Source organism: Psammomys obesus, unplaced genomic scaffold, assembly GCF_907164565.1.
Source record: "Psammomys obesus unplaced genomic scaffold, mPsaObe1.curated_primary_1811, whole genome shotgun sequence".
Classification (NCBI taxonomy): Eukaryota; Metazoa; Chordata; class Mammalia; order Rodentia; family Muridae; genus Psammomys; species Psammomys obesus.
The window spans coordinates 10,568,978-10,592,599 of NW_026596131.1; the positions used below are offsets into that span (position 1 = coordinate 10,568,978).

The 23,622-nt window shown below is 50.0% G+C and overlaps 2 protein-coding genes across 4 annotated transcripts in view; one reads left to right on the forward strand and one right to left on the reverse strand.

The window, feature by feature from the left end:
- Positions 1-335: 335 nt before the first annotated feature.
- On the reverse strand, positions 336-5,537 carry Nat9 (N-acetyltransferase 9 (putative)). 2 transcript variants are annotated; one of them, XM_055592643.1, is made up of 7 exons: positions 5,404-5,537; positions 4,849-4,934; positions 2,722-2,831; positions 1,932-2,075; positions 1,091-1,150; positions 844-938; positions 336-737 (listed from the first exon to the last, which is right to left on the reverse strand). In XM_055592643.1, the coding sequence occupies exons 1-7, from the start codon at positions 5,407-5,409 to the stop codon at positions 621-623; spliced, it is 618 nt and encodes a 205-aa protein (XP_055448618.1). In that variant the 5' UTR covers positions 5,410-5,537; the 3' UTR covers positions 336-620. The 2 variants fall into 2 exon arrangements, with proteins under 2 accessions (XP_055448618.1, XP_055448617.1); XM_055592642.1 differs by having other exon boundaries at positions 336-761; positions 5,404-5,535.
- A 66-nt stretch (positions 5,538-5,603) lies between these two features.
- Positions 5,604-23,622, forward strand: part of Tmem104 (transmembrane protein 104) — a 56,910-nt gene continuing 38,891 nt past the window's right edge. Inside the window, exons 1-8 of one of the 2 annotated variants that reach the window (XM_055592565.1) lie at positions 5,604-5,688; positions 6,279-6,391; positions 14,202-14,323; positions 17,411-17,492; positions 17,891-17,987; positions 18,662-18,742; positions 21,673-21,772; positions 22,153-22,261. In XM_055592565.1, coding sequence (XP_055448540.1) covers positions 6,347-6,391; positions 14,202-14,323; positions 17,411-17,492; positions 17,891-17,987; positions 18,662-18,742; positions 21,673-21,772; positions 22,153-22,261 — 636 coding nt within the window. In that variant the 5' untranslated portion in view covers positions 5,604-5,688; positions 6,279-6,346. The remainder of the gene's footprint in view (positions 5,689-6,278; positions 6,392-14,201; positions 14,324-17,410; positions 17,493-17,890; positions 17,988-18,661; positions 18,743-21,672; positions 21,773-22,152; positions 22,262-23,622) is intronic. The other variant, XM_055592566.1, reaches the window with a different exon arrangement.

The window sequence follows — 23,622 nt, forward strand, 5'->3', positions numbered from 1 at the left end:
CTGTCCAGAGGCACAGGGTGATGAGTTGAAGGGGTGGCCATGAGCCTAATGTGCCAGAGGGACTGAGAGTGGCCCCTGGTTCTCTCGCCTGCCCCAGGCTCCAGGCTTCTCTGACGGGGATGCTCCCCGGTACAAGGAGCTGTATCCACAAGTTCTTCCCTCAGACCTGTCTGGCTCCAAAGAGCTGAAAGGACAGTAGGCAGAGGGGCCAGCCCACCCCTTTACCAGATCGCCTGTCTTTCCAGGTCCAAGCCCACTTGGTCACTCTGGCTGACAACAGGATTGATTATCCCTGCCCCAGTCTTCTCCATGAAGAATGAAGGAACGAGGAAAGCTGCCAAAACAAGTGTTTTACTCAGCCAGGGCCCCAGGGAAATGCTGGTTCTTCAGACCCAGCCTCCAGTTCCCACCTCCACCCTGACTTTGCTGGACTACAGCCATCTGTTCCAGTGCAGTTAGCTTATGGTTGGGAGTAGGAAGGAGTCTTAGCCACTGCCTGCCAGGGGCGGCCAAGGCATGCTCCGGCTCAGGAGGGTCTGGAGCAGACTGAAGGTACTGTACATCTATCTCCCGTGCAGCTGTCTGGCCTTGGGTACAGTGGGCAGTTCTAACCCTCCTGCTCACACTGGGCAGTTGTCACTGCATCCTGCTCTGTAGGGTTTCTCTTCCATGTGGTTCGTCTGCTCCAGAATCCACTTCTGCTCTGGCTCATTCACTGCCAGCCTGAGTGTCACCTCCTGGAAGACATTGCTCACAGCCACCTGTAGGGGCCAACAGAGTTACAGCCTCAAGTTCAAACACCAACAGCTCTACTTCCTTAGGCCTCCCCACCGATGCCCTTACCTGCTTAAAGTGAAGTTTCTGGAACATCCTGATGCTAGGTTCATTTTCTTGCCCAATTTTCGCCTCAAACTTGGTCAGTCCTAGCTTCTTCACTCCTCCAGTTATAAGAGAGAAGGGTAAACTGTAAAAACTCTGCTCTTCTGTCCCTCTGTCCCAGTCTGCAGTAGAGGGGCCTGTCATCTGCCTCTTTCTCCCTGAAGAAGGCGCAGCTGAGGCCTACCCATGTGATCAGTTCTGTTTGTCTTACCATAGGCCATCATCAGGAGAGATGCCTCCGTGCCAAAGCCCTGGCCTCTGCAGCTGGGTTCTAGGAGAAGAGCACCCTGTAGTTAGTACCAAACGCCAGGCTCAGCGTGGATACCTGACAAGTCGCGGCTCACTGATTTGTCAAAACTCTCCCGTTAGCATTCTGCCCAGGAAAAAGGAAGGCACAGAAAAGGGACAGGACATGTGAGGCTCCCAGCAATCTAAACCCTCCTTCACTCGGGTGCTCTGGGCAGAAGCCTATAAGGACCAAGGATGCAGAAGCAGAAAGGCTTCCTCCACAGCATGGCAGGACATCTCCTGAATTGCTGCTTTTTAGAGGGTCCCCTTCTAACAAAGAAACAGATGGAGTTCTGAAGGCTAGGGAGATGGCTCAGTAGTAAAATGCTTGCAAGGAGGACCAGAGTCCATGCCCAGAATCCATGTAAAGACGCCAGGTGTAGTAGCATGTGATTTGAAGCCCAGTACTGGTAGGCACAGCCAGCTAGCCTGGCCTATTGTGGCAACTCCCAGGCTGGTGAGAAACCCTGTCTCAAACCAACAAAAACCTATAAAGAGAAAGGTTGATGGCCGGTGAGGAACAAAGGCCAAGACTGTCCTCTGGCCTATATACCACACACACACAGAGACAGACAGACAATAGCAAAGATTAAGTTCATACCAAGGCATATGGAAGGAAGTAATGAGCCCAAGGGTTAGTCGCCATACTGAGTGTGGGACAGGAGATCTGCCATGGTCAAGAGCTGGCTAACAATAGCTGACTGAGCTACCCCTGGGCATCCACTAAGCTCTCTGAAGTTCTGGCTGGCCCAGGTGGGACAAACCTGCAATCATGACCTCGATCTCCCCCAAGTTGGGGTCCTCTAGATCTGTGAGGAAGAGGTTCACATCTCCCACCATGCAGCTCTCTTCAGGGAGGTGAGGCTGGGCCTGCCATTTCTCTGCATCCAGCACAATGAAGGTGCATTCTGAGGGCAGATGCAACAAGGTTAGCACCTAGAATCTTCAAAAAAGGAGATGAGGTGCCAGGCACAAAGGTGCATTCCTGTAATCCAGCACTAGGGGAGGCAGAGACTGATCTTTGGAAGTCTGGGGCCAGCCTGGTCTACAAAGCAAATCCAGGACAGCCAAGGCTACACAGAGAAACCCTATTTAGGGAGGGGGAAGAAAGGGAGGCTGGTGTTCCCACCCAAGCCAGAGAACTGCAGGACACTGCTGTCTCTGCCACAGGAGAAAAGGGGCCCAGAGCCTAGTACAGAGTTCCAAGATCATGTTTGATCTGAAGCAGGGAAAAATAGGTCCTACCCTTTGGTACAGACAAAGGAACAGTCTGTACCAAAGGGTAGGACCTATACTAGGCTATGGCAAGAGACATAAGAGCAGAGCCTAAATTAACAGCTGGAAATCAAATTGCTTTATTCTCTAAATCCCAGCCGGTGACTGCTCAGGCAGGGGGACAATAAGGTCAGCTGCAGGGACCACTTCAAATAGTTCAAGTATAAGCACGCTCCAAAGTTTTTACTGCAGTCTAGTGATGGCCCCAAAGGGGCAACAGCTGAGGGGTGGGAGAAAGGAAGGAAGAGTGGAGGCTGCTAGGGGGTGGGGGCTCCTCACTGTCTTCATCTTCACACCAGCTACGCTGCATCTCATACTCCTGCTCCAGGGTCAGCGGCTCTGAGGCTGTCAGATGCCTCAATTCCTCTGACTTCATCCACTCGTGGTACCTGGCGAAGAGAGGAAAGACTTTGATGAATGGTACAGATTCAATAGCATGGGTTTTAATGGGTGTGGAGGGACAGGCCTGGATGACCAGCCCCTGGGAGGTGGAGGCAGGAGGATTAGGTGTTCGAGGCCAGCCTGAGTTACAGGAGACCCTTTCTTCAAACAAACAAGCAAGAAAATGAAAGTTCAAGCTTTGACTGCAGAGAATTCTGCGCCAGCCTCTAATACCACAATTCCAAGTAGCTATGAAGTATGAAGTACAGACAAACAAGAATCTGACACTGGGTGTGGTGGCACATATCTTTAGTCCCAGCCTTGGGGAGTCTGAGGCTAGCCTAGGTTACATAGTTCTAGGCAGCCAGGACTGCATAGTGAGAGGATAAGTGCTATAGAGTGAGGGACTTTAGTCATTTTAGCTCTAAGTCAAACATATTGTAGATATTCAGTTAAAATATAATCCATTAAAAAAATACCCCCCCAAAAAAAAACCCCAAAAGACTTTGCAGTTTTCAAGATGAAGTGGAAGGTAGGGATGAGGGCCCCACAGTACTGACAGAAGACTCAAACAAAAGGATATGACCAGTCAGAAAAGTTGGGTTCCTCCCTCAAGCAAATCCAGACAGCGACATCTCTATTTGCCCAGCTTCCCACCTAGGCAGTGTGAAACCAAACATCCCTCAGATCCATGAGGAATTGTCATCTCAGAGGCTTACTGCCTCTGTGAATCTAGGCCTAGAATGTTTTCAGCCTCTGAGACTTACTGCTTAATAAGCACACCCTTTCTAGCTCTTTCTGAACTCTGGCTGGCTGGTTCAACTCAGCTGTTCTGCCTCAAACTCCTCTCCAAGCTGACTGATTCAATCTGGCTTCTCTCTCGGTTTCTGATGGAATTGCTCTGCTTGGCCTCAAGCTAACTCTAGCAGTCTGTTCTAAGCTCCTGACTCCTTGTCATTCTTTTGCTCATTTTCTCACCCATGTCTAGCTTGTTCTCTCTACAATCTGTCTCTATAAAACTGTCCTAGTAAAAACTGCCTCTGAATTCCACGGACTAAACTCCCTCAAACTCAACTCCACTGCACTGTCTCTCAACTGACTGACTCAACGAATTCAGAGATCTTGCATGGCCCTGTCTCACAAACGCTGGGATTAAAGGTGAGTAACACCTCTCTTGGTCCTAAGTGTTTCTTCACCTGAAACTTGGTCTATACCAGGCTGGCCTTGAACTCAAGAGATCTTCTTGCCTCTGTCTCCTGGGATTAAAGGCAAGTTTGTATTCCACCCCTAGAAGGCCTTTAGATGTGATCCCTTGCCAGAGCAGCTATGTTGCTGGATTAAATGTCCTTTACAAACCTCAAAGAGGTTGGACAAAGAGGGTTGGGCAGACCTCTACAAGACAGGGTGTCAGAGACCTCCCAAAAGTAAAACTACTGGTAAAGCATGCCCCCATCCCCTACACAGCCCGTTTCTCAGCCTACCAGATGTTTACCGGTTAACTCAGGAAGAGTCCCTAGAACTCACTTCTGGCCTTTAAACAGTATAGGCACCAAAATAATGCAGCACTCAACATCTGGGACAAGCACTAGTTAAGTCTCCAGAATGACAGAGTCCTATTTACTGATACCAGAAAATGCCATCAGGAAGAAGACATTTCCTTATTCTTTGCTACATACATTTATTTAGATGATGTAATTCCTAACTGAAAAGGCCAAAAAGAAAGCTGAGAAATGAAAAGGAAGTATGTTCTCCACTTCAGCTTTATTCTTCCTGCATGGAATTTTTTTCCCTTTGAGACACAGTCTCACTATGCAGCCCTGGCTGCCCTAGCACGTAGTATGTAGAGGAGGCTGGTCTCAATCTGACAGAGGTCCACCTGCCTCTGCCTCCCAAATGTTGTGCTGGAATCAAGGATGTGCAGCACCGCACAAGTAATGTTGCTTAGAATGGAACAGGCTCCTAGATTAGGACTGAGGAAAGCCTCGCCCTGTTTCCTCCACACTGCAACCAGTCAGGTGAAGTTACCTAGGCACGTGCTCCGACGTGTAGGGTACCAGGACCACCTTCTTGCCCACCAGCACGGTGTTCTGATTCAGCCTCATTGTAGCTGCCTAAAAGTGGGGAGAGTTCTAGATTTCAGAGCTCCAAGTGTCTTTCCATGCAGGGTGGGAACTCCTACAGGCTTCTCCTGTAGAGGCGGGGCTGCGTTGACAAAGAGCGTCCTCCTTTCCCTCACAAATACAACTGTAAGAAAAAGAACCGAAGTGGTCAAAAAATCTCGGCTCTCATCTCAGGGGTCAAATTTGAGCTGCGGTTTCCATCCCCAAGAACCTGGATCGAGGGCCATATAATCAGGATTCAGACACGACGTGCCCCAGTCCGGGGAGTCCACTCCAAAATGACCGGTTAACCCTTCTTTAAACCTATTTCCAACCCTTCCCTCCAAAGTCCATGCCACCCAGCTCTGACCTTCCCCTTTTCCCGTCCCCAGGCCCCACTCGAAGCCCTCAGGCCTCAGCCCTTTGCGTGGTACGACAATGGTACCCTCTAACAGCGCAGCCTACAAACTGCCAAACTCACACCCATCCCCCGCTGAGGAAGGCGTCCCCAACAACAGGCCGCTCTCAGAAAGCCGGGCTTTCCGCTTCCGCCACGCAGACGGCATCCGGAGGGCCCCAATCCCGGCCCCGCCCCCACGAGGCATCCAATCAGCGCCCTGTGCCCCTTCCGACGCACTCGTCCGGAAGGTGGGCTAAGGAGCAAGCGCATGCGCGCAGCGGTCGCCGGTGCGGGACAGCTGGCGCCGGGTGGCAGCAGCGGAGCTGGAGGCGTTGGCCACTGTGGACAGAGCTAGCTGTGCTGCAGGTCCGGGATGGACAGTAGGGAAGAATGGGGTGGAGATAGATGTAAATTTTGGAGAGGAGGGAAGGAAGGGAGAGGCTCAGAGATGGACTCTTGAGAAGAGAGGGAGGCTTAAGGGTGGGGAGCCTTAAGGAAAGGCAGAAGAAGGCAGGTGAGGGAGCAGGAGGCCCCGTTTAAAAGAGGCTTTGGGGCAAGGAGTTAGCGTGGAGGGGCGACCAGAAAACCTGGCTCCTTGCTGTGGGCGGAGAGGCAGACAGTTATGTGGGCTGTCCGGTGTAGTCGTGAGCACACAGATACTGGAATGAAATAAGCACCTTAGGGGAAAGGGGGCTGTGATGGCAAGAGACGATTAGTGACCCTGAAGGCACCTGAGTCATTTGGAGTGTTCACACCTAGGCACAGAGAAGTGACTGCATAGCAAGAGTAAAATTAGAAGGCATTGTCCAGAGAGCTATGGCCCACCAAGGCTGCCTCATGACAGATACGGAGGCCAAAGTGTCTGAAATAAAAGGGCTACAGGTAAAAGGGGCAGGCTGCAAGTCTCCCCCATTCTCACCTCTGTCAGGAAAAATAATTTTACTCTTTTGTCTTAGGATCCGCAGCAGCTGCTGGCCTTGCACAGAAGTAGCCTCTTCGGCCAGCCCTCGCTCACTCTTTGGAGATGGCGGGTGACATCACAGAGACCGGGGAGCTCTATTCTCCTTATGTGAGTTTTTCTCTGTCTATGCATTCTTCGCCCCGTCATGCTCCTGGTTTCTAGGTAGACCCTGGTGACAACGAGACTGAAACTCCACGCAGCTGCCGTCAGGGTCCAGCTGTCATGGCTCGCACTATAAATATCAGGCTCGTTCCCCTTTTGTCTGTGTAATGTTTTTTTAAAGCTTTATTTTTAATTATGTGTGTGTGTGTGTGTGTGTGTGTGTGCGCGTGTGCGCGTGTGCGCGTGTGTGTGCGCGCGCGTGCGCCTGCATGCCTGCCGGATCCAGGAGAGGGCACCAGATGCTATCCTTACGCTGTAGGTGCAGTGTGGGTGCTGGGACTTGAACTGAGATCCTCTGTTGCGGCAGCAGCAGGTGCTCTTAACTGCTGAGCTGTCTCTGCAGCTCCGGTTCTCCTTTGGATGCCTATCAGAGTGCCAAGCCAAACAGCTAACTTGTGAGTCTTCCCCAGTCTGTCTCAGGGCCCCTGCAGATTGCACACGACCCCGCCAGTCAGGTGGGCAGTCCCTGACAGCTGTTGCCTTAGCGATTAGTTCATCTCAGCAGCCTGCACCGCCTTTCGTCTTCAGCTGAATTTTAAATTGCACAACTTTTATGGTTTGGTATGTTGAAAGAGGCGGCGAACAGCAGAGGCTTCCAATTGCAGTTTGGTCGACTCGGCAATTATGACAATTAGAGCGATTGATTTCTCTCTGTCTTGACTCTGGGGCTCCCTCACTCTCCCACACACTCAGTTTATCTTCTCTTGTGTAGTATCCAGTTGGTTGTGGTTATTGCGTCACAGGGCCTTAACTGGATACGTAGCTGGAGGTGTGTGAACAAGCAGGACTGACTCACTCCACTGCCAGCTACCACCACACACAGCAGCTCTCCTCCACAGAGCCTTCTTTCTAGACTTTCCCTGGGTTCAGCAGCAGCCCTGCTGTTCACAAGCAGCTACAAAGGCCCCCTTTCACCTCTGCAGCTTGCCAGGGAAAGTCCCTCTCAAATGCTGGAATGGAATGGACAGTCACCCTCTGTGTGAGGTCATGTGATGGTTCCTTGTCCTCTGTCAGCAGTAAGATGTCGGCACTGTCCCTACAAGTTGCCACAATTCTGCCTCTTTCTTACAATAACTACAAACTTAGAGGAAATGAGTCATCGCTGAGACTGAGTTTTAGAAGGAAAGCAGCTTATGTCCCCATTTCTTATGCCCCCACCTGTTCAGGCAGTTATTCATTCACTCTTGCTACCAAGCGTCCACAGAGGCCTGGACAGTTAGGCCTGCATGCCTCTGGAGCTCCCCCACCCCTTTTTTTCCCCCTTTTATTTTTTTTGAAAATAATTTATTTTTATTTCATGTGCATTGATGTTTTGCATGCATGTCTGTGTGAGGGTGTTGGGTCCTCTGGAACTGGAGTTACAGACAGTTGTCAGCTGCCATATGGGTTGCTGGGAATTGAGCCTGGGTCCTCAGGGAGAGCAGCCAATGCTCTTAGCCACTGAGCCATCTCCCCAGCCCCTCCTCTTCCATTTTGTATGTGTTTTATTTTACTCAGGGTCTTTGCAGTTGCCATAAATAAAGTGCTGTGTTTCTTTAACTTAATAGTAAAGAGAGATATGTGGGGAAAAGATGGGTGCTCGTGGTGATAGGGTAGCATTAACCAGGAGATGATGGTCAGAGTTATGAGGAAAGCAGGTACCTTTTTCCTGTGCATATTTGTTTCATTTTTTTGTGTGTATGAACACTTGGAACATATATATATATTTATTCACACACACACACACACATATATATATATATGTCACATATATATGATATAGACAGGTAGGTAGGTAGGTAGATAGATAGATAGATAGATAGATAGATAGATAGATAGATAGATAGGGCCAGGCATGTTGACACACACCTTTAATCCCAGCAGAGGCAGGCAGCTCTCTGTGAGTTCGAGGCCAGCCTGGTCTACAAAGTGAGTCCAGGACAGCCAAGCCTACCCAGAGAAACCCTGTCTGGAAAAAACAAAACAAAAAAAGGTATAGATCACATGCATGCGGTGCCTATGGAGGCAAGAAGGAGGCGTCAGATCCCCTAGAACTGAAGCTGGCGCTGGTTTTAAGCCATCATGTGGGTGCTGTGAGCTGAACTGGGGTCCTGTTCAAGAGCAACAGGTGATCTTTATCACTGAGCCATCTCTCCAGATCCTAAGGTTGTTTTTTTTTAATTAGTTTTTTGAGAATTTTGTGCAATGTGTTTTGAACATACTGACCTCCTCCTCCAGTTCCTCCCAGATCCACCCCACTTCCCTGCCCATTCAACTTTGTGTCCTTTTAGACAAAACTAAAAAAATAAAAAGCCATTAAGTTCAGTTTGTGCTGCCAGTATATTCTGGGACCTGTGGCATCTTACTGGAGCATGGTTCACTTACCAATGGCTACTGATTTTTCCTGTCTCAACAGCTTTCCATTGCCGATAGTCACTTGACCTCACACCTTCCTTCCCCCTCCATGCTGGGACTTGGTCTGGTGTGGCTTGAGCTTGTACAGGTCTTGTGCACACTGTCATGACCACTGTGTGTGTGTGTGTGTCCGGGTGTGTCCGGGTGTGTCCGGAAGACACTGTTTCCTTGTCATACAGCCTCTGGCCCTTAAACTCCTTTCCCCTTCCGCCACCTTTTCTGAATTACCTTAGGGTCTCTTAATCCATCATCCTAGAAAATAAATCTGGTGTGTGTGTATGTGCGTATTGGTTGGTTATTGTTTTTAAATTTTATGTGTATGGGTATTTTGCTTGCATGTATATGTGGTATATGCGAGAGTGTATCTGATACGCCCTTCTGGTATTTTGTACCATGTGCCTGGTGCCCAGAAAGGCCAGAAGAGGATATCGGGTTCCCTAGAACTAGAGTTACAGATGGTTATTAGCTGCCATGTGGGAACTAGGAATTGAACCCCCGTCCTCAGAAAGAGCAGCCAGTGGTCTTAACTGCTGAGACATCTCTCCAGCCCTGTTTTTGTTTTTTGAAACAGAATCTAGCTATGTAGTCCAGGCTGTCCTCGAACTTATGATCTTTGCTTCAGCCTCTTGAATGCTGGAGTCACCACGTTAAGCTAAAAATTACTGTCTTTTAAAGATTTATTTATTTATTTTGTGCATATTAGTGTTCTGCTTACATAAATGTTTGTGCGTGTGTACCTCTAGTGCCTGTAATGATAACAAGACGCAGGATGCCCCAACTGGAGCTACAGGTAGTTGTGAACGTCGTGTGGTTGCTGGGAACTGAACCCAGGTCCTCTTCAAGACCAGCAAGTGCTCTTAACCACTGAGCCATCTCTCTGGTGGCACACCTCCCCATTCACTCCCTCCCTTCCTCTTCCCCTCTCCTTTCTCCCTTCTTCCCTTTCTCTTTAGATTTATTCTTAGTATTTAAAGCTAGTGTGTGTGTGTGTGAGTGTGTGTGTGTGTGTGTGTGTGTGTATGTGCACAGATGTCCATATAGGCAAGAGGAAGGCATTAGGTCCCCTGCAGTGAATTATAGATGCTTGTGAGCTGCCTGACATGGGTGCTGGGATCCAAACTCTAGTCCTCTGCAAGAGCAGTAAGTCCTCTTAACCTGTAGCTTGCCAGTCCAGTGAGGCCAGCTAGACACGGAGATCCAAGGGTCCTCCTGGGTCCTCCTCCCTAGTATTAGGACGACAAGTGCATGCTCCCCCCACCCCCCGGGCTTGTTTGAGTGTTTGTTATTTTGAGACAGAGTCTTACTATGTAGTGGCTAGCCTGGAACTCACTGTGTAGACTAGGCTGCCCTCGAACTCACAGAGATTCGCCTACCTCTGCCTCCTGAGTGCTAGGATTAAAGGAATGAACCACCATGCCCAGCTGAACTCAGGTTTTTATGTGGGTGCTCACGAGTAAGCTCAAGTCCTCATGTGTGCATGGCAAGCACGTTATTGACTGAGCCATCTTCCCAGCCCTACAGTCTTAAATCCTGGTCAGGGCTCAGACACCATTGCTGCCTGGTGACTCCTTTGAATATCATCAGGGGGTTCGCTCCTGAGATGATGCTTGGGTGTCCTGGGTGTCTTGTGGGTGAAAGCAAGGCAGGCAGCTAGCACACCGCACAAGCCCTCTTGGGCAGGGAGCTGCTAGCTCAGCACAGAGGAGTCCGGTGAGCCTGCATGTGTGGGTTTATCTACATGGAATACAGCAGGGTCTTAACTCTTCCACTTTCTGCCACCCTTTCAAGGAGGTTGCCCTCTTCCCCACTGTCATGTGACCTCTTTTTCCCTTTCCACAGCTCCTCTTTACCTGGCCTGTGACTGAGTTGAAAGTGGCTTCCTTTTGGCTGCTCCTCATGACCAGTGCTCACTGAGTGCCTTTCCCAGAAGTAAAGAGGATTTAATATGCACCCAGACTGTTGAGGCCCACAGATGGCACAGAAATCCTGCCTCACACAGCAGGGCTCGCTGAGCTCCCAGTGGACGCAGTGTTTACTCTGGACCTAAAAATAGGAACAAAGCAGGACAAACGACTTCCGTCTGTTTCCTAGTTTACTTTTTTTTAAATTAAAATTTTACATGTTTCCCCTGAATGTATATATGTGAATATGATTGTAGTTCCTACAGAAGCCAGAAAGGGTGTCAGATCCCCTGGAACTGAATTTATAGATGTCTGTGAGCCATCACGTGGAACAGAACCCGGGTTCTGTAAAAGAACAGCCAGTGCTCTTAACCATTGAGCCATCTCTCCAGCCTTGTTTGTTTGTTTGTTTTCAGAAAAAGGTTTCTCTGTGTTTCTTGGCTGTCCTGGAACATGCTGTATAGACCAGGCTGGCCTCGGATTCAGAGATCCGCCTGCCTCTGCCTCCCTAGTGCTAGGATTAAAGGCCTGCCACCATGCCTAGCTTCTACAAATGTTTTCTTTTCTTAATGCTTTATTTATTTTTATGTTTATTGGTGTTTTCCTGCATGTATCTCCATATGAGAATGTCAGATCCCCTGGAACTGGAGTTACAGACAGTTGTGAGCTATATGTGGGTGCAGGGAATTGAACCAGGGTCTTCTAGAAGAGCTGCCAGTGTTCTTAACAGCCGAGCAATTTCTCCAGCCCTTACAAATGCTTTGTATACTCCTTATTCTCCCATAAAGTTTTTGCCTAGTGTCACTTTCTTAAAGCTCTTTGCCTTTTTCTTACTTCCATTATGAGAAGCCTCACCTAGACTGTTTTCATAAAGTAAAATTCTTAGCCCTGCTTAGTGTATGTTTTAAAGGTGCCATGAGCAAAGCTTCTGGGCATCCAGAAGATGTCTGGAGTCAGCTGGAGTCTGTTAGTGCACATGGGGAGCTCACCAGAGGTGACCACTTAGATACAGTGTATAGCCAGCTCTAAGTCCTTATTGTAGCTGGCTGGGACCATACCCAGGTGTTGGAGTGGGTGACATGACAGGTGACAGGGACCTAGGTGTGGCCTGGGTCTCCAGAACATGGGATTTTGAAGGGCAGAGACCTGGTCCAGACATCTTGCTCATCAGCTGGGGGTAGGGAGATTGGGTGGGGAGTTATCTTTGAAGAGTAAGCAGTCTGAAGCAACCAGTTTTAACAGATACTAAGAGGCAAAGATAAGAGGCTATCTGGAGGAGGTTCCACACAAACAGGCAGTTTTAACACCAGCTGAGATAAGTTGTTTAGGACATCTTGACCTTTAGTTCCTAGAATAGAGTTGCATAGTTTCCATGGAATTTTCCATCAAGGAGATTCTAGTTAAACCTGGAAATGGCTTCAGCAACAATACAAGATGGAGGATTCTTGGCCTGTCACTCCTGCTTAAAACCCTCCAAACCATGGCACTTCCATCACTTTCCACAAGGGCCTGTGTCTTGCATGGCTTGGTTCATTGACCACAGCCACTATGTGGCTGCCAGAAAACCCTACAAACACCTGTAAGAATGCGACGTTAGATTCCAGCTGTTGCTCAGACCACAGTTCCTGCAGTATCCTAAAACAGATCTGGACATTGTGAATCCCTAGCTAACAGACTTCTAGGTGCTAGGGTCTCTCACCTGAGGACAGGAGGGTGGCCACGCATTCCCCATCCTCCCTGCAGCATGGCAGTCAGAGAGCCTGGCTGCAGGCTACATTGTGAAACCATCTCCATTCTAAAAACTATAAGATGCCTCCCACTCATGCCAAGGGGGAGATTCCTTCAGAGCCTTCACCATGCTGTTTTCTGTCTGTCTGCCCATGGCATTAATAACTCTTAATAAAGTCCTTACCCCCAACCACATGTCTCAGTGTTCCCCTGAACCCCATATTTGAGGCCCTTCAACACCCCTACCTTTGTACCTGGAAGTCCCTTTCCTTGAACCTTATTTCCTTGTGAAGGGGGAAGGCGCACAGAGCAGGGAATGTGCACATGATACAGCCCAAGTGTGAATGTCAGAAGACAACTTTGGGGAGTTGGTTCTCCCCACCTTTACACAGATTCAGGGGATCAAACTGTGGGTCCGGCTTTTCCATAAGCACTTTTACCTGCTGGGCTGTCCAGTTCATGATTTTCTTTTTTTCTTGTCTTGTCTTGTCTTGTCTTGTCTTGTCTTGTCTTGTCTTGTCTTGTCTTGTCTTGTCTTGTCTCTTCTTCTTCTTCTTCTTCTTCTTCTTCCTCCTCCTCCTCCTCCTCCTCCTCCTCCTCCTCCTCCTCTTCTTCTTCTTCTTCTTCTTCTTCTTCTTCTCTCTCTCTCTCTCTTTCTAGTATTTTATTGTGAAACCTAGGTTGGCCAGACCTGTATTCCTCTTCCCTTAAACAACTGCATTCCAAGATTACAATAGTGGGCCGCCAGAACTAGCTGAGTACTATTTGTTTAAAGTACTTTACATTATCTCTTGCAACAAAGCCACAGTTCTTCTCTTCATTTCATTTATCTCACACTGTAATCGCTGTCTCTGTCCTTATTGTCTCTTCCCTCTTTACTCTGTAGCCACAGTCACTTGTAGAAAGTCTGATTACAATTCAGAAGACCAGAGGTGTGCTGTCATGCCCAAGATAATCTGAACAGGGTCTGGTGGTGCCCTTTGCATTTAATTTTATGTCAAGCAAATTATAAGTCAGGTTTTATATTTTTATTTACTTATATAGTATGTGTATGTGTGTGCACGTTCATGCAGGTAGAGGACAACTTGTCAGAGTCAGTGGGTCCTAGGGCTTGAACTTGGGTTGTCAGGCTTGGCAGCAAGCACCTTTACCCGCTGAGCCATCTCTCTAGCTGTATGCCAAGTTTTGCTGTTGTTTTTAAATCCTGAACTTGGTAGTCAGCAGTGGTGATGCATGTCTGTAATCCTGAGACCTGGGAGGCTGAGACAGAAAGATTGCCAGCCTGGGCTACATAGTACTAGCCCAAACAGTACTGCATAACAAAGCTTTGTCTCAAACAAAAGAAAACAAAAAGCCATAATCCCGAAGTTGGTATAGGGAAAAGGGTGTAGTCGAGTAAGTGGATGTCACTGCCCAGCGTTGTGCCAGTGTCCTACCTGTGGCACTCTGCCTTCAGGAAGCCCCTGCCAGGTTGAGGAGAGCTGGTTATTACATGGCTTTGGATAGTCAAAAACAGACTGAGATTGACAAGGATGGAGATGGCGGGGCTGTCTTCCTCTGGGTGACCATGCAAATGGTTGGCCTCCCAATGCTTGGCTCCTTAGGATTCAGGTGCTGTCCCTCCCCAGTCTCCCTGGTGAAGACCTAGGAAGGCCTCCACAGTTGTGACGTCACCCAGAGCTGTCCTCAGGTTAATTAATCCCCTGGCTGAATGTTGTTCCTGTTGTTTTCAGGTCGGGCTGGTGTACATGTTTAACCTCATCGTGGGCACAGGTGCGCTCACCATGCCCAAGGCCTTTGCCACTGCCGGGTGGCTCGTCAGCCTCATCCTCCTGGTATTTGTGGGTTTCATGAGGTAAGAGCTGAGAGGGGTGGAGGGTGGGTTGCCACTCCTGGGCTGGTGACAGACTGGAGGAAGTCTACCAGGGAGCCTGAATGGTCTCTTAATTACCAGGAAAGCTCTTGAGGTGTAGGAAGATTGCTGTTTGCATATATGTAGGTAAGTGGGTCTTAAGTTAGATCGCCCAGGGCAGAGCAAATACATCCAAAGGTCAAAGGGCCTTTTGCTAACAGAACAGTTTCGCAGCCCTGAGCAGTTAGGCCAGGGTACCAGACAAGGCCCTGGAGTGTCTCATCAGATGATGGCCAGCTAGTCCTGGCAAACTCAGCTTCCCTGCTCTGACTTTTATCTCTAACCATCCATCCTTGCTCTCTGAGAAGACAGCACCTAACCACTGAAGAGGACTCTAGCAGACATGAAGGCAGGCTAGGAACTCAGTTTACAATTTAGGATTTGCTTTAAAAAAATTCACCACAGGCACTCTCATATACACGCACACACACATTTCTATACACACGTATGTGTACATGTACACACACACATATACAAACATACGGGGCAGTCAGTTTTTTTAAGGGCCTGCCTTCTGTCTGCCCCACTCACCCAGGCCTTCAGGAACACTTGCTTTGTTGACCAGTTGTTGGAGGGGTCGGCAGCTGGTACTTCAGAGCAGAGAGCGCCTCCTCTTGGCGATTCCTGTGTCACTCTGAAGTCCCATCACAGTGGCCCAAGCTGTGAAAGTATATAAAGCAAGGCAAATCCAGGCCCCTCCATCAGGTAGGAACCCATCTGTATTGAAGTGTTAAAGAAGTGGGAATTCAGAGCTGGAGAGCTGGCTCAGCAGTTTGGAGCACTTGTTGCTCTTGCTGAGGGCCTGGGTTTACCCAACCCCAACATGGTAGCTAACAACCATCTGTATCTCCAGTTCAGGGGATCTGATGTGCTCACCTCTATGGAAAATGCACAGTTTTGCTGTTGTTTGGTTTGGTTTGGTTTTTGGTGCACATACACACATATAGGCATATATATATATATATATATATATATATATATATATATATATATATATATATATTAAATTTAAAAACAGAAGGAAGCCAGGCGGGGTGGTACACAGCCTGTAACTCCAGTGCTCGGGCAGCTGTGGCACCAACAGGAGTGGAAGGTCACCTTTAGATGCATAGTAGATAGCTACAAAGAATGAAACAAAGATAAAAGCTGAAGGAAACAGACCCAGAAGAGGCTCATGGGAGGGGCTCACACCCAAAGGTTGGGGTTTTTTCATGCACTTTATTTTGGAGAACTTTGGGGGTAAACCTCAGAGTACTGTTGCCTCATTACATACCCCGTGCTCTGGCGACCAAGAGCTCTCAGGGTCCTTGTCCTTATGTCACTGTGTCCCCTTTAAGGGCTCCTCAGCAAGGCAGCCATCTGAATGGGGAGTGATTATCAGAGGCCCTCCAGTAGGGGATGCCATGCCTCTCTCTGCTAAGCCCCTTTATGTTTGAATCTGATCAGTGAATTGGCTTTGTGAAACTGTAAGGCGCGTTCTTATGCCTTAATTAAGATTGATTTCAGCTTTGCTTCCAATAAGACGTGGAAAAGCAGAGTCCTTAGAAGAGCCAATTAGGGAAGATAATGAGAAACCTGGGCTTCTTCAGGCTCAGAGATCCACCACCCATTCCTTACCCTCTGGTGGAGAGATGTGGGTTTAACTGTGGGCAGCCCAGAAGGTCCTTTTCCCACCTGATTGTAGGGCTGAGCATTTACTGCTGCTACTGTCAGTACAGAGGGTGTGGGGACAGAGCTGTGTTGGCTTCAAAAACCAGGGAGACAAATGCTGGCCCAGGTAGGTTCACAGCCAGGGTTGCAGCAGCCAAAGGCAGCGCCCTGTCCTTCTGTGAACGGGCACATAGTGCAGTCCAGCTGCTCTATGGGCTGCGGGCAAGTGTCTTGTATCATTTCCCAGTGTCCCTTTAGAGAAACAGGCGTACAAGCCTATTTTAAAATGAGCCAAGTTACTTAGGAAATGAAAGTGCTGCCAAAGGAAAAGGGTTTGGATTCCAGAGTGGAGCTGCATCTTCAGTCACCCATCCCATGGCCCTCACTCTAATGTGGAATTGAAAGTCGGCCACTGGTCTGTGTTCTGGCAAGAGGTGAAAGTCGCCTGCTGTCCTTCCAGAAGCTCGAACAAGGCCCCTTTCTGAATCAGCATGCCACCTCAGAGCACCATTTACTGTCTGTCCCAGCAGGCCTTTCTGGGTACCAGGGCTGCATTACCTGCTTGCAGGTCATCTCCACCCCAGCTTGAGCAGTCACCCTGTCTTAGGTTACTACTGCTGGGATGAAACATCACGATCAAAGCAACCTGGGGAGGAGACGTTTGTTTGGCTTACTCTTCTCATTGCTGTTCATTGTTGAAGGAAATCTGGATGGGAACTCAAACAGCAGGAACCCGGAGGCAGGAGCTGATGCAGAGGCATCTTCTTGCAGGCCTGCTGCTTACTGGCTTGCTCCCCCCGACCTGCTCAGCATCTTCCTTATAGAGCCCAAGACCACCAGCCCAGGGATGGTCTTCGTGGGCTGGGTCAATCACTAATTAAGAAAATACCCTACAGCTGTATCTCATGAAGGGCTTTTTCTCAATTGAGGTTCACTCCTGTCACTCTAACTTGTGTCAAGTTGACATAAAACTAGCCAGCACGCCCTCCCATCAGCCTGTTTCATACCCTTTCTCCTGTATATTGGAGAGAGTCTCTGAGGTTGGTAGTGAGAATCATTTGGGGTGCACAGTGACACTTTAATTTCTTTTTTACATTTATTTATTTAGTGCGTGTGCACACATGTTCCTGTATGAATAGGTTCTCTTCTTCTGTCATGTGGGTCCCTGTGATCGACTCAGATCATCAGGCTTGGCAGCAAACACCTTTGCCCACTGAACCATCTTGCTGGCCCCAAATCATGGATTTTAGCCAGGGATCACCATCTCTGAATTTCTGTAGGGAACAGCTCTCAGGAGAGAATGCTGTGAGTTTGTTAGTTGGTTAGACTGTACTTCCTGCAACCTTCTCCGTGCCATTAACATGTGGCTTTCCCCCTCAGCTTTGTGACAACCACCTTTGTGATGGAGGCCATGGCTGCAGCCAACGCCCAACTCCGCTGGAAGAGGATAGAGACCCACAAGGTGTGTGCATGGCCTCGTCCTCAGGTGGTACGTGTGTTCAGTCGCGTACCAGTGTAGTATCGCAGGCCTCTCTCCAACAGCCCTGGCCCAAGTTCCAGGGATGCAGCTAAGAAGCCACATAAAGCCCAGGGGCCACACACAGTGGCTGCTGTCTTAGCATTGCGACCTCAGTCCCTGACATAGCCACCTGGTGTCCACTCAGTCCTTCTGAACCTTTATGCCAGGAACCCTGCCATCTCCACCTTCTGACGTTACAGGACACACATAGTCTCCAAGGGACACCTTCTGGAGAACATGAGCAAGGAAGGGCCACTGTTAACTGGGGTTTAACACTGTACCCTCAGCTTGCCCTGACTTTTCCTCCTCTTCCTCTCCTTGTCCATCCTACTATCTCCCAGGAAGAGGACGATGAAGACTCTTCTATAGCCTCAGACAGTGACATCCTCACCCAAGACAACTATGAGCGGGCAGAGAAACGGCCCATCCTGTCTGTGCGTAAGTCTTGGGCTACTGGGCAGGCTCCACACTCCCCCTGGTCAGCAGCCCCCCCCCCCCCATCTTTGTAGGGAGCTTCCTAGGGAGTTGCCCTGCAGACATCTCCTAAAGTATCAGTTTAGAAGGTCAGTGAAGTAGAGTACACAGAAGAGCACAGGACTCAGGATCTGAGCGCAGGCCTGGCCTCTGCTGGATCTGCCTCCTGTGTGTAGCGCTGTGCCTCAGTTTCCCCCCCTTCTGTCATTACTGAAATAATTAGGGTCTGCCTGCATCCATGAGCTTCTCTGGCTTCATCCTCTCACACACCCCCTCCCTCACCCAAAATACATACACTCTCATCTCGGTGCTGACCGGAGTTAGGGGCACCTGCTGTCCCCATAAGGAGCTACTCAAATTCTCCTTAGACCTGGGGCTGGGGGTGCAGCTTCCTGGTAATACACCTCCCTAGTGTGCCCTGAGCTCTGGGCTTCATCCCCAACACCATATACACAGACAGACAGACAGAAGAAAGTGCTGGGGAAATGTATCTCAGTGGAAGAGTGCCCACCTGGCATGCATGAGGAGCCCATGGTGAGGGGAGAAAATGTTTCAAGGGTTGGTTTCCAGAGCTCAAGCAGCCCCCCTTCGGGCCCTTCAGGTGAACAACCACTACCCTCTCTATTCCGGCCCCACAGAGAGACGCTCCTCAGCCAACCTCTTTGAAATCACAGACCGGGTGGAAATGGGACAGATGGCATCCATGTTCTTCAATAAAGGTAACAGTCATCCCAGGATGGTGTGGGGCACTGGAGCACATTTGACCTATGCTCAAGTCCTGCCCCTTATAATGGGGTTCCATGGTAAAGGATAGAGCAGATGCGTAGGAACAGAGCACCAGAGGAGCAGGCTTGCTGTGAGGCCTGACCTGCTCTCCATTCTTTTCCTGGGGTTCCTTGCTGTGCACTAGCCTGAAGGTTTAGCCATCCTACCAGTTGCTTTCCAGCGGAAGAAGCCAATGCCACACAGTAATAGAATCGGCCTCACACACCTGGTCCCCTGTCAGCCAGCAGAGGGCGCTAGGAGCCCACAGCGGTGTTGCCCGGTGACAGCCCAGTGTTGGAGAGCTGAGGCAACATGCGCCTTCTGGGCTCTGCTTGTTCCTGGCTGGCATTTGCTACAAACTGCAGGTGTCCACCTGACTCTGGTATCTGCCAGTGATAACCTTTGCTGCCTCTGGGTAAATCTTATTTAAAAAAAAAAAAATGAGGTGTTTTAAGACTTTAATATTTAGTACTCAAACCTCTCCTGTCCCTACTTCTTCAGGTGTGGAGCACAGCCTCCGTAAGTCCTCTCTAAGCTGTCTTAGAAGATTTTATGCCCCTTTGTCAAAGCCTCCCCAGTTTGCCAAGTGGGCATCTCTGCCAGTTTTTTTTCTGGTCTTGAGTGGGGCTATGGAGAGAGGGGAGTGTTGCAGAAATGGGAACCTTCTTGACTTGGGACTAACACCAAGCACTCAGTTTGTCATTAAAGGTGGAGACTGGCGATTGGTCCAGGAAGGGTGATTATGGGCACAGGCTAGAAGCGACTGGCTCCATTCGCCTTTTTGGGCCAGTTTAGAAGGGGATTTCAACATTTCCTCAAAGCCAGCTCTGCTGTATTCGGGCCCACTTTTGCCCTTCCCTGTGTTCCATTTCTGTCACTCACCAGCCACTGAGGGAGAACACCTGGATGTCCCCTCCCGGCAGCCACTCAGAGGCCTCCACATTCAAGGCTGAAAAGCAAGTACACTTCAGCGGGAGAGCACACACGTTCTAAACCATATGCTAATCCTTGTGCTCTGCAGCCCGTCCTGATAGCCCTAGTTATTTGTGTGTGTGTATGTGTATCTAAGTGTGTGTGTGCACATACGCACGCGTGTAGAGGCCAGAGGCTGACATCTGGTGTCTTCCTCCCTTGCCTTCCCCTTATATTTTGAGACACGTCTCTCACTGAACCTGGAGCAGAGCCATTGAGCTAGGCTGACTGGCCGGCAGGCTTAGCACCCCTCTTGCCTCCTGTTCCCAGTGTCCCCAGTGTGAGGACTGCAGGAGCACGTCTGGCCTTTTTATGGGGCGCTAGAGATCCAAACTCAGGTCCCCGTGCTCCTGCCTGATTTCTTTCAGGTGTCTGTGTACTAGTGGGTTGTTTTGTCTCATTTGCCCACATCTCACATAGACAAGCACAGTGGCTGGGGAGCATCCCCAGCTACTGAAGAGCTTTACCAATACCTGCTGCGGTCACAAGCTTGGCACTGGTGACGTTGGGCTGCTAACCTTTTGTCATGGCCGCCTGTCCTGAGCGCTGTAGGACTGTGAGGCAGCATTTCTCTGGCCTCTAGATCAGAATTGCCTCTTGGCTGGGACTGTCAACCCCCCTCAGACATTGACACATGTCCTCTGTGAGAGCTGGGCTGTCAGCTCACCCCTGCTCTGCTCTGTTCAATAACTTAGACTGCCACATTGTTCCTGTCACCTTCACTGGAGCTGCACCCTCCACAGAAGGCTCCCCAGGGTTCCACACTCATCTCTTGTAGTTAGAAATGCCAGGCCCAGACATTAACGTCCTCTCAGGAAGTTCATTGATTCTCCCACTTTGTGTCTAGTAATGAAATTTTATTGATCAAGAGGGGCTGATGGCAGTTCATAACAGCCAACACGGGCACTGTTGGCAGGTTGCAGAAAGGGGCTGAGGAGGTGGTAGAGCCTTCTCACTGAGAACATGGGTATCCCAGAGGGAAGGGAGGCTGGAGTGGGCCTTACCTAGAGCCCGGGTCATGAATGACAGACAGCCCCAAGAGCTTCAAGCCACATCAAGGTCAATTCTGACACGTCAGGGAAGGGTATGACGCCTATCATGTTTAAAAAGCATGTTGCTGTGCCCTCATGGGTTCTAAAAAAGAAATTGTGTTTTCCTGGCCATTTTTCTCAGGACTCTGGAGAGCAGAGCTGACCTCAGATAGCCCGGGACTAACGTGCCCCAGGCTGTCCCCTGGGGACCTCTAGGCTGTTCTGAGCCACCAGGATTAGAAGGGAACTGTCACTTCATTTTTCTTCCTGTTCTTAGAGAAGCCAGCAGCTTAAGACTGGTGACATCAGGAACTTGAGCATCTCCTCTAAATGCGAGTTTGGAACTGGTTCTCTGGGACCATGACCCTCAGGTGTCAGCCCCAGCTACCAGTGCCTAAGCTTCTCTGGGCCTGGATCTTTGTACCCAAATCCATTTATTTATTATTATTTTATATTGATTTGCTTATTTTGTTTGTTTGTTGTGGAGAGGCATGTGTGTGCCAAGGCCGGGGGTAGGGCACAGGACAACCTCCTAAGATTGGTTCTCTCCTTCTACTGTGAGGACTTCAGGAAGCAAACTCAGATCATCAGGCACAGCGGTCTCTGGGCCATCTCTCGGGCCCTACCAGCGTAGATTCCTCTCTCTGATCTCCAGGCCTCTCCGAGTCTCTCAGGCCCCAATCCCCAGCTGAGGCATCTCCTGCCAGCCTCACAGTTTAGCCAGCCATGATAAGAAACGGGAATTTGGGGTCATTTTTTTTCTCCTACTTTTTGTAGAAGGCAAATGGCCTGAAGAACTGAGAGCATCAGAAGCAGTAAAGAAAAAAAAACGCATATGTGTCTCTCTCCAGCTCCCTGACGTGTGGCTTTGTTGCTTTCAGTGGGAGTCAACCTGTTCTATTTCTGCATCATTATTTACCTGTATGGAGACCTTGCCATCTATGCCGCCGCCGTGCCCTTCTCCCTCATGCAGGTGACCTGGTGCGTAGCCCCCTCATCTCCTGTCCCCACACGGGTTGCAGACCCTCAGGCCTGCCCCACCAGCTGGGCAAGGACTTTCCCTAGAGGTACCGCCCTCAACGAACCCACAGCCTAGGGAACATCACTCCTGAGGCCCTTCTCCACCACAGGCCCAGCCATGCCCTCGGTCCTCACAAGGCACGTTCTATACTGTGCTATCCCTTTTCCTGTTCCGGGGAGAAGGCAGCTTGGATTCCCACACCTCTGAGACCTTGTGCTGCCTGACCAAGGGGACTTGTCCTAAGAGACAGTTTATGAAAAGCGGGAGCGGCAGCCCCATGGTCTCTTCCTGGCCAAGCAGGGCCCCATGCTGAGCCCAAGTTTGCCATCACTCTCTTCAGCAGTGTCTCTGGCAATGACTCCTGCGGCGTGGACACAGATGCCAAATACAATGACACTGATCTGTGCTGGGGCCCCCTGCGCCGGGTGGATGCCTACCGGATCTACCTGGTGAGTATCCTCTCCCTGCCTGGGCCACACCAGGGCAGTGTGAGTGGTGGGAAGTGTTCTGTCTCAGCCCTTTCTCCAGAGAGGAGTCCTGCACACTGCCACACCTTGGCTCAGGAGTGAGGTCTGAGCCTCAGAGTTAAGTGTGACTTGGAATGGTTGGGCTCCAGACTTGGGCCAGCAGGTTGCTGGGAGCTTGCATGGTTTGACGAGCATCGCGGTTTGAGGGGCACTCTGCAAAGGTCTTGCGTTCCGAGACTTTCCGTACCTTAACTCCAGGCCAGCAAGGTGCACATAAGTGGTGCCAGGTCTCATAACAGGGTAGACAAGACTGGTCCATCTTACAGTTGACCCTGACCACAGATAGCCTCTATAGGCAGGTTGGGCTCAGCCCAGCTCTCTTCCTGTCTTCCCATGGACGAGGGAAGAAGATGAATCGCCTGCCTCCCTCTTGATTGCTTCGTGCTGTGGTTTGGTGGGGGTGGAGCTGGCTAACACGCTAGACAGGACTCAGATAATAGGACGGCACAGCACCAGAGGCCATTTGTCTCTGCCTACTTCAGGCGGCTCAGAAACGCTTCCTCCAGCTTCTGCAGCATCTTTTAGGACTCTCTGCCCCCGCCCAGTTCTTCTCAGTCCTGGCACAGCATCAGGTGTGCTGGGTGCCACTTAGCCCTGGCTGTGGCTGCTTTGCTGGTGTGAAGGGGCGAGGGGAGAGCAGGTCTTCCTGCCAGTAGCCTCTTGACTTGGGTCATCCCATCCTGGCTTAGGGCTCCATGGATCCTGTCAGCAAAGGTCTAGATTTATTAATCCCAAGGACTACTGAATAGGTTTTATCTCTCTGGCAGGCTCCTGAAGGACCTGCAGGCTAGGGGTCAGGAAGTCTTGCCTGTATTTCTGTAGCTGTCATAAACTCATGGTTTATTTCCTCTCTGGGGCACACAGCCCTGGCTAGGACTTTGTGTGTTCATATAAGTTCACCCCTGACCCTCCCATGGAAAGTCCGGCAGGTTTATGGTAGCAAGTTAAATTGTCTGGTGCCAGGTCCACCTGTACAGCTTTGGGAGTAGGCACAGGAGCTCACCAGGCAGCCGGGGGGTCAAGGCAGTAGAGGTCCAGCCAAGGCTTTGTTAGCCTCTTAGCATTTTATGATTAAGAAAATTAGCATAGCGGGGCATCGTGGTAACATGCCTGTAATCCCAGCACTCTGAGGCAGAGGCAGACAGATCTCTGCGAGTTCCAGGCCAGCCTGGTCTATAAATAGAGTCCAGGATAGCCAGGGCTACACAGAGAACCCTGTCTCAAAAAAAGAAAGACGGAAGGAAGGAAGGAAGGAGGGAGGGAGGGAGGGAGGGAGGGAAGAA

Coding starts and splice junctions, on each gene's coding strand:
- Nat9 (XM_055592642.1), bottom strand. Junction 2,832..4,848: donor ACGTCGGAGCACGTGCCTAG/GTAACTTCACCT, acceptor TCTCTTCGCCAG/GTACCACGAGTGGATGAAGT. Junction 762..843: donor AGAAACTTCACTTTAAGCAG/GTAAGGGCATCG, acceptor TGGCCCCTACAG/GTGGCTGTGAGCAATGTCTT.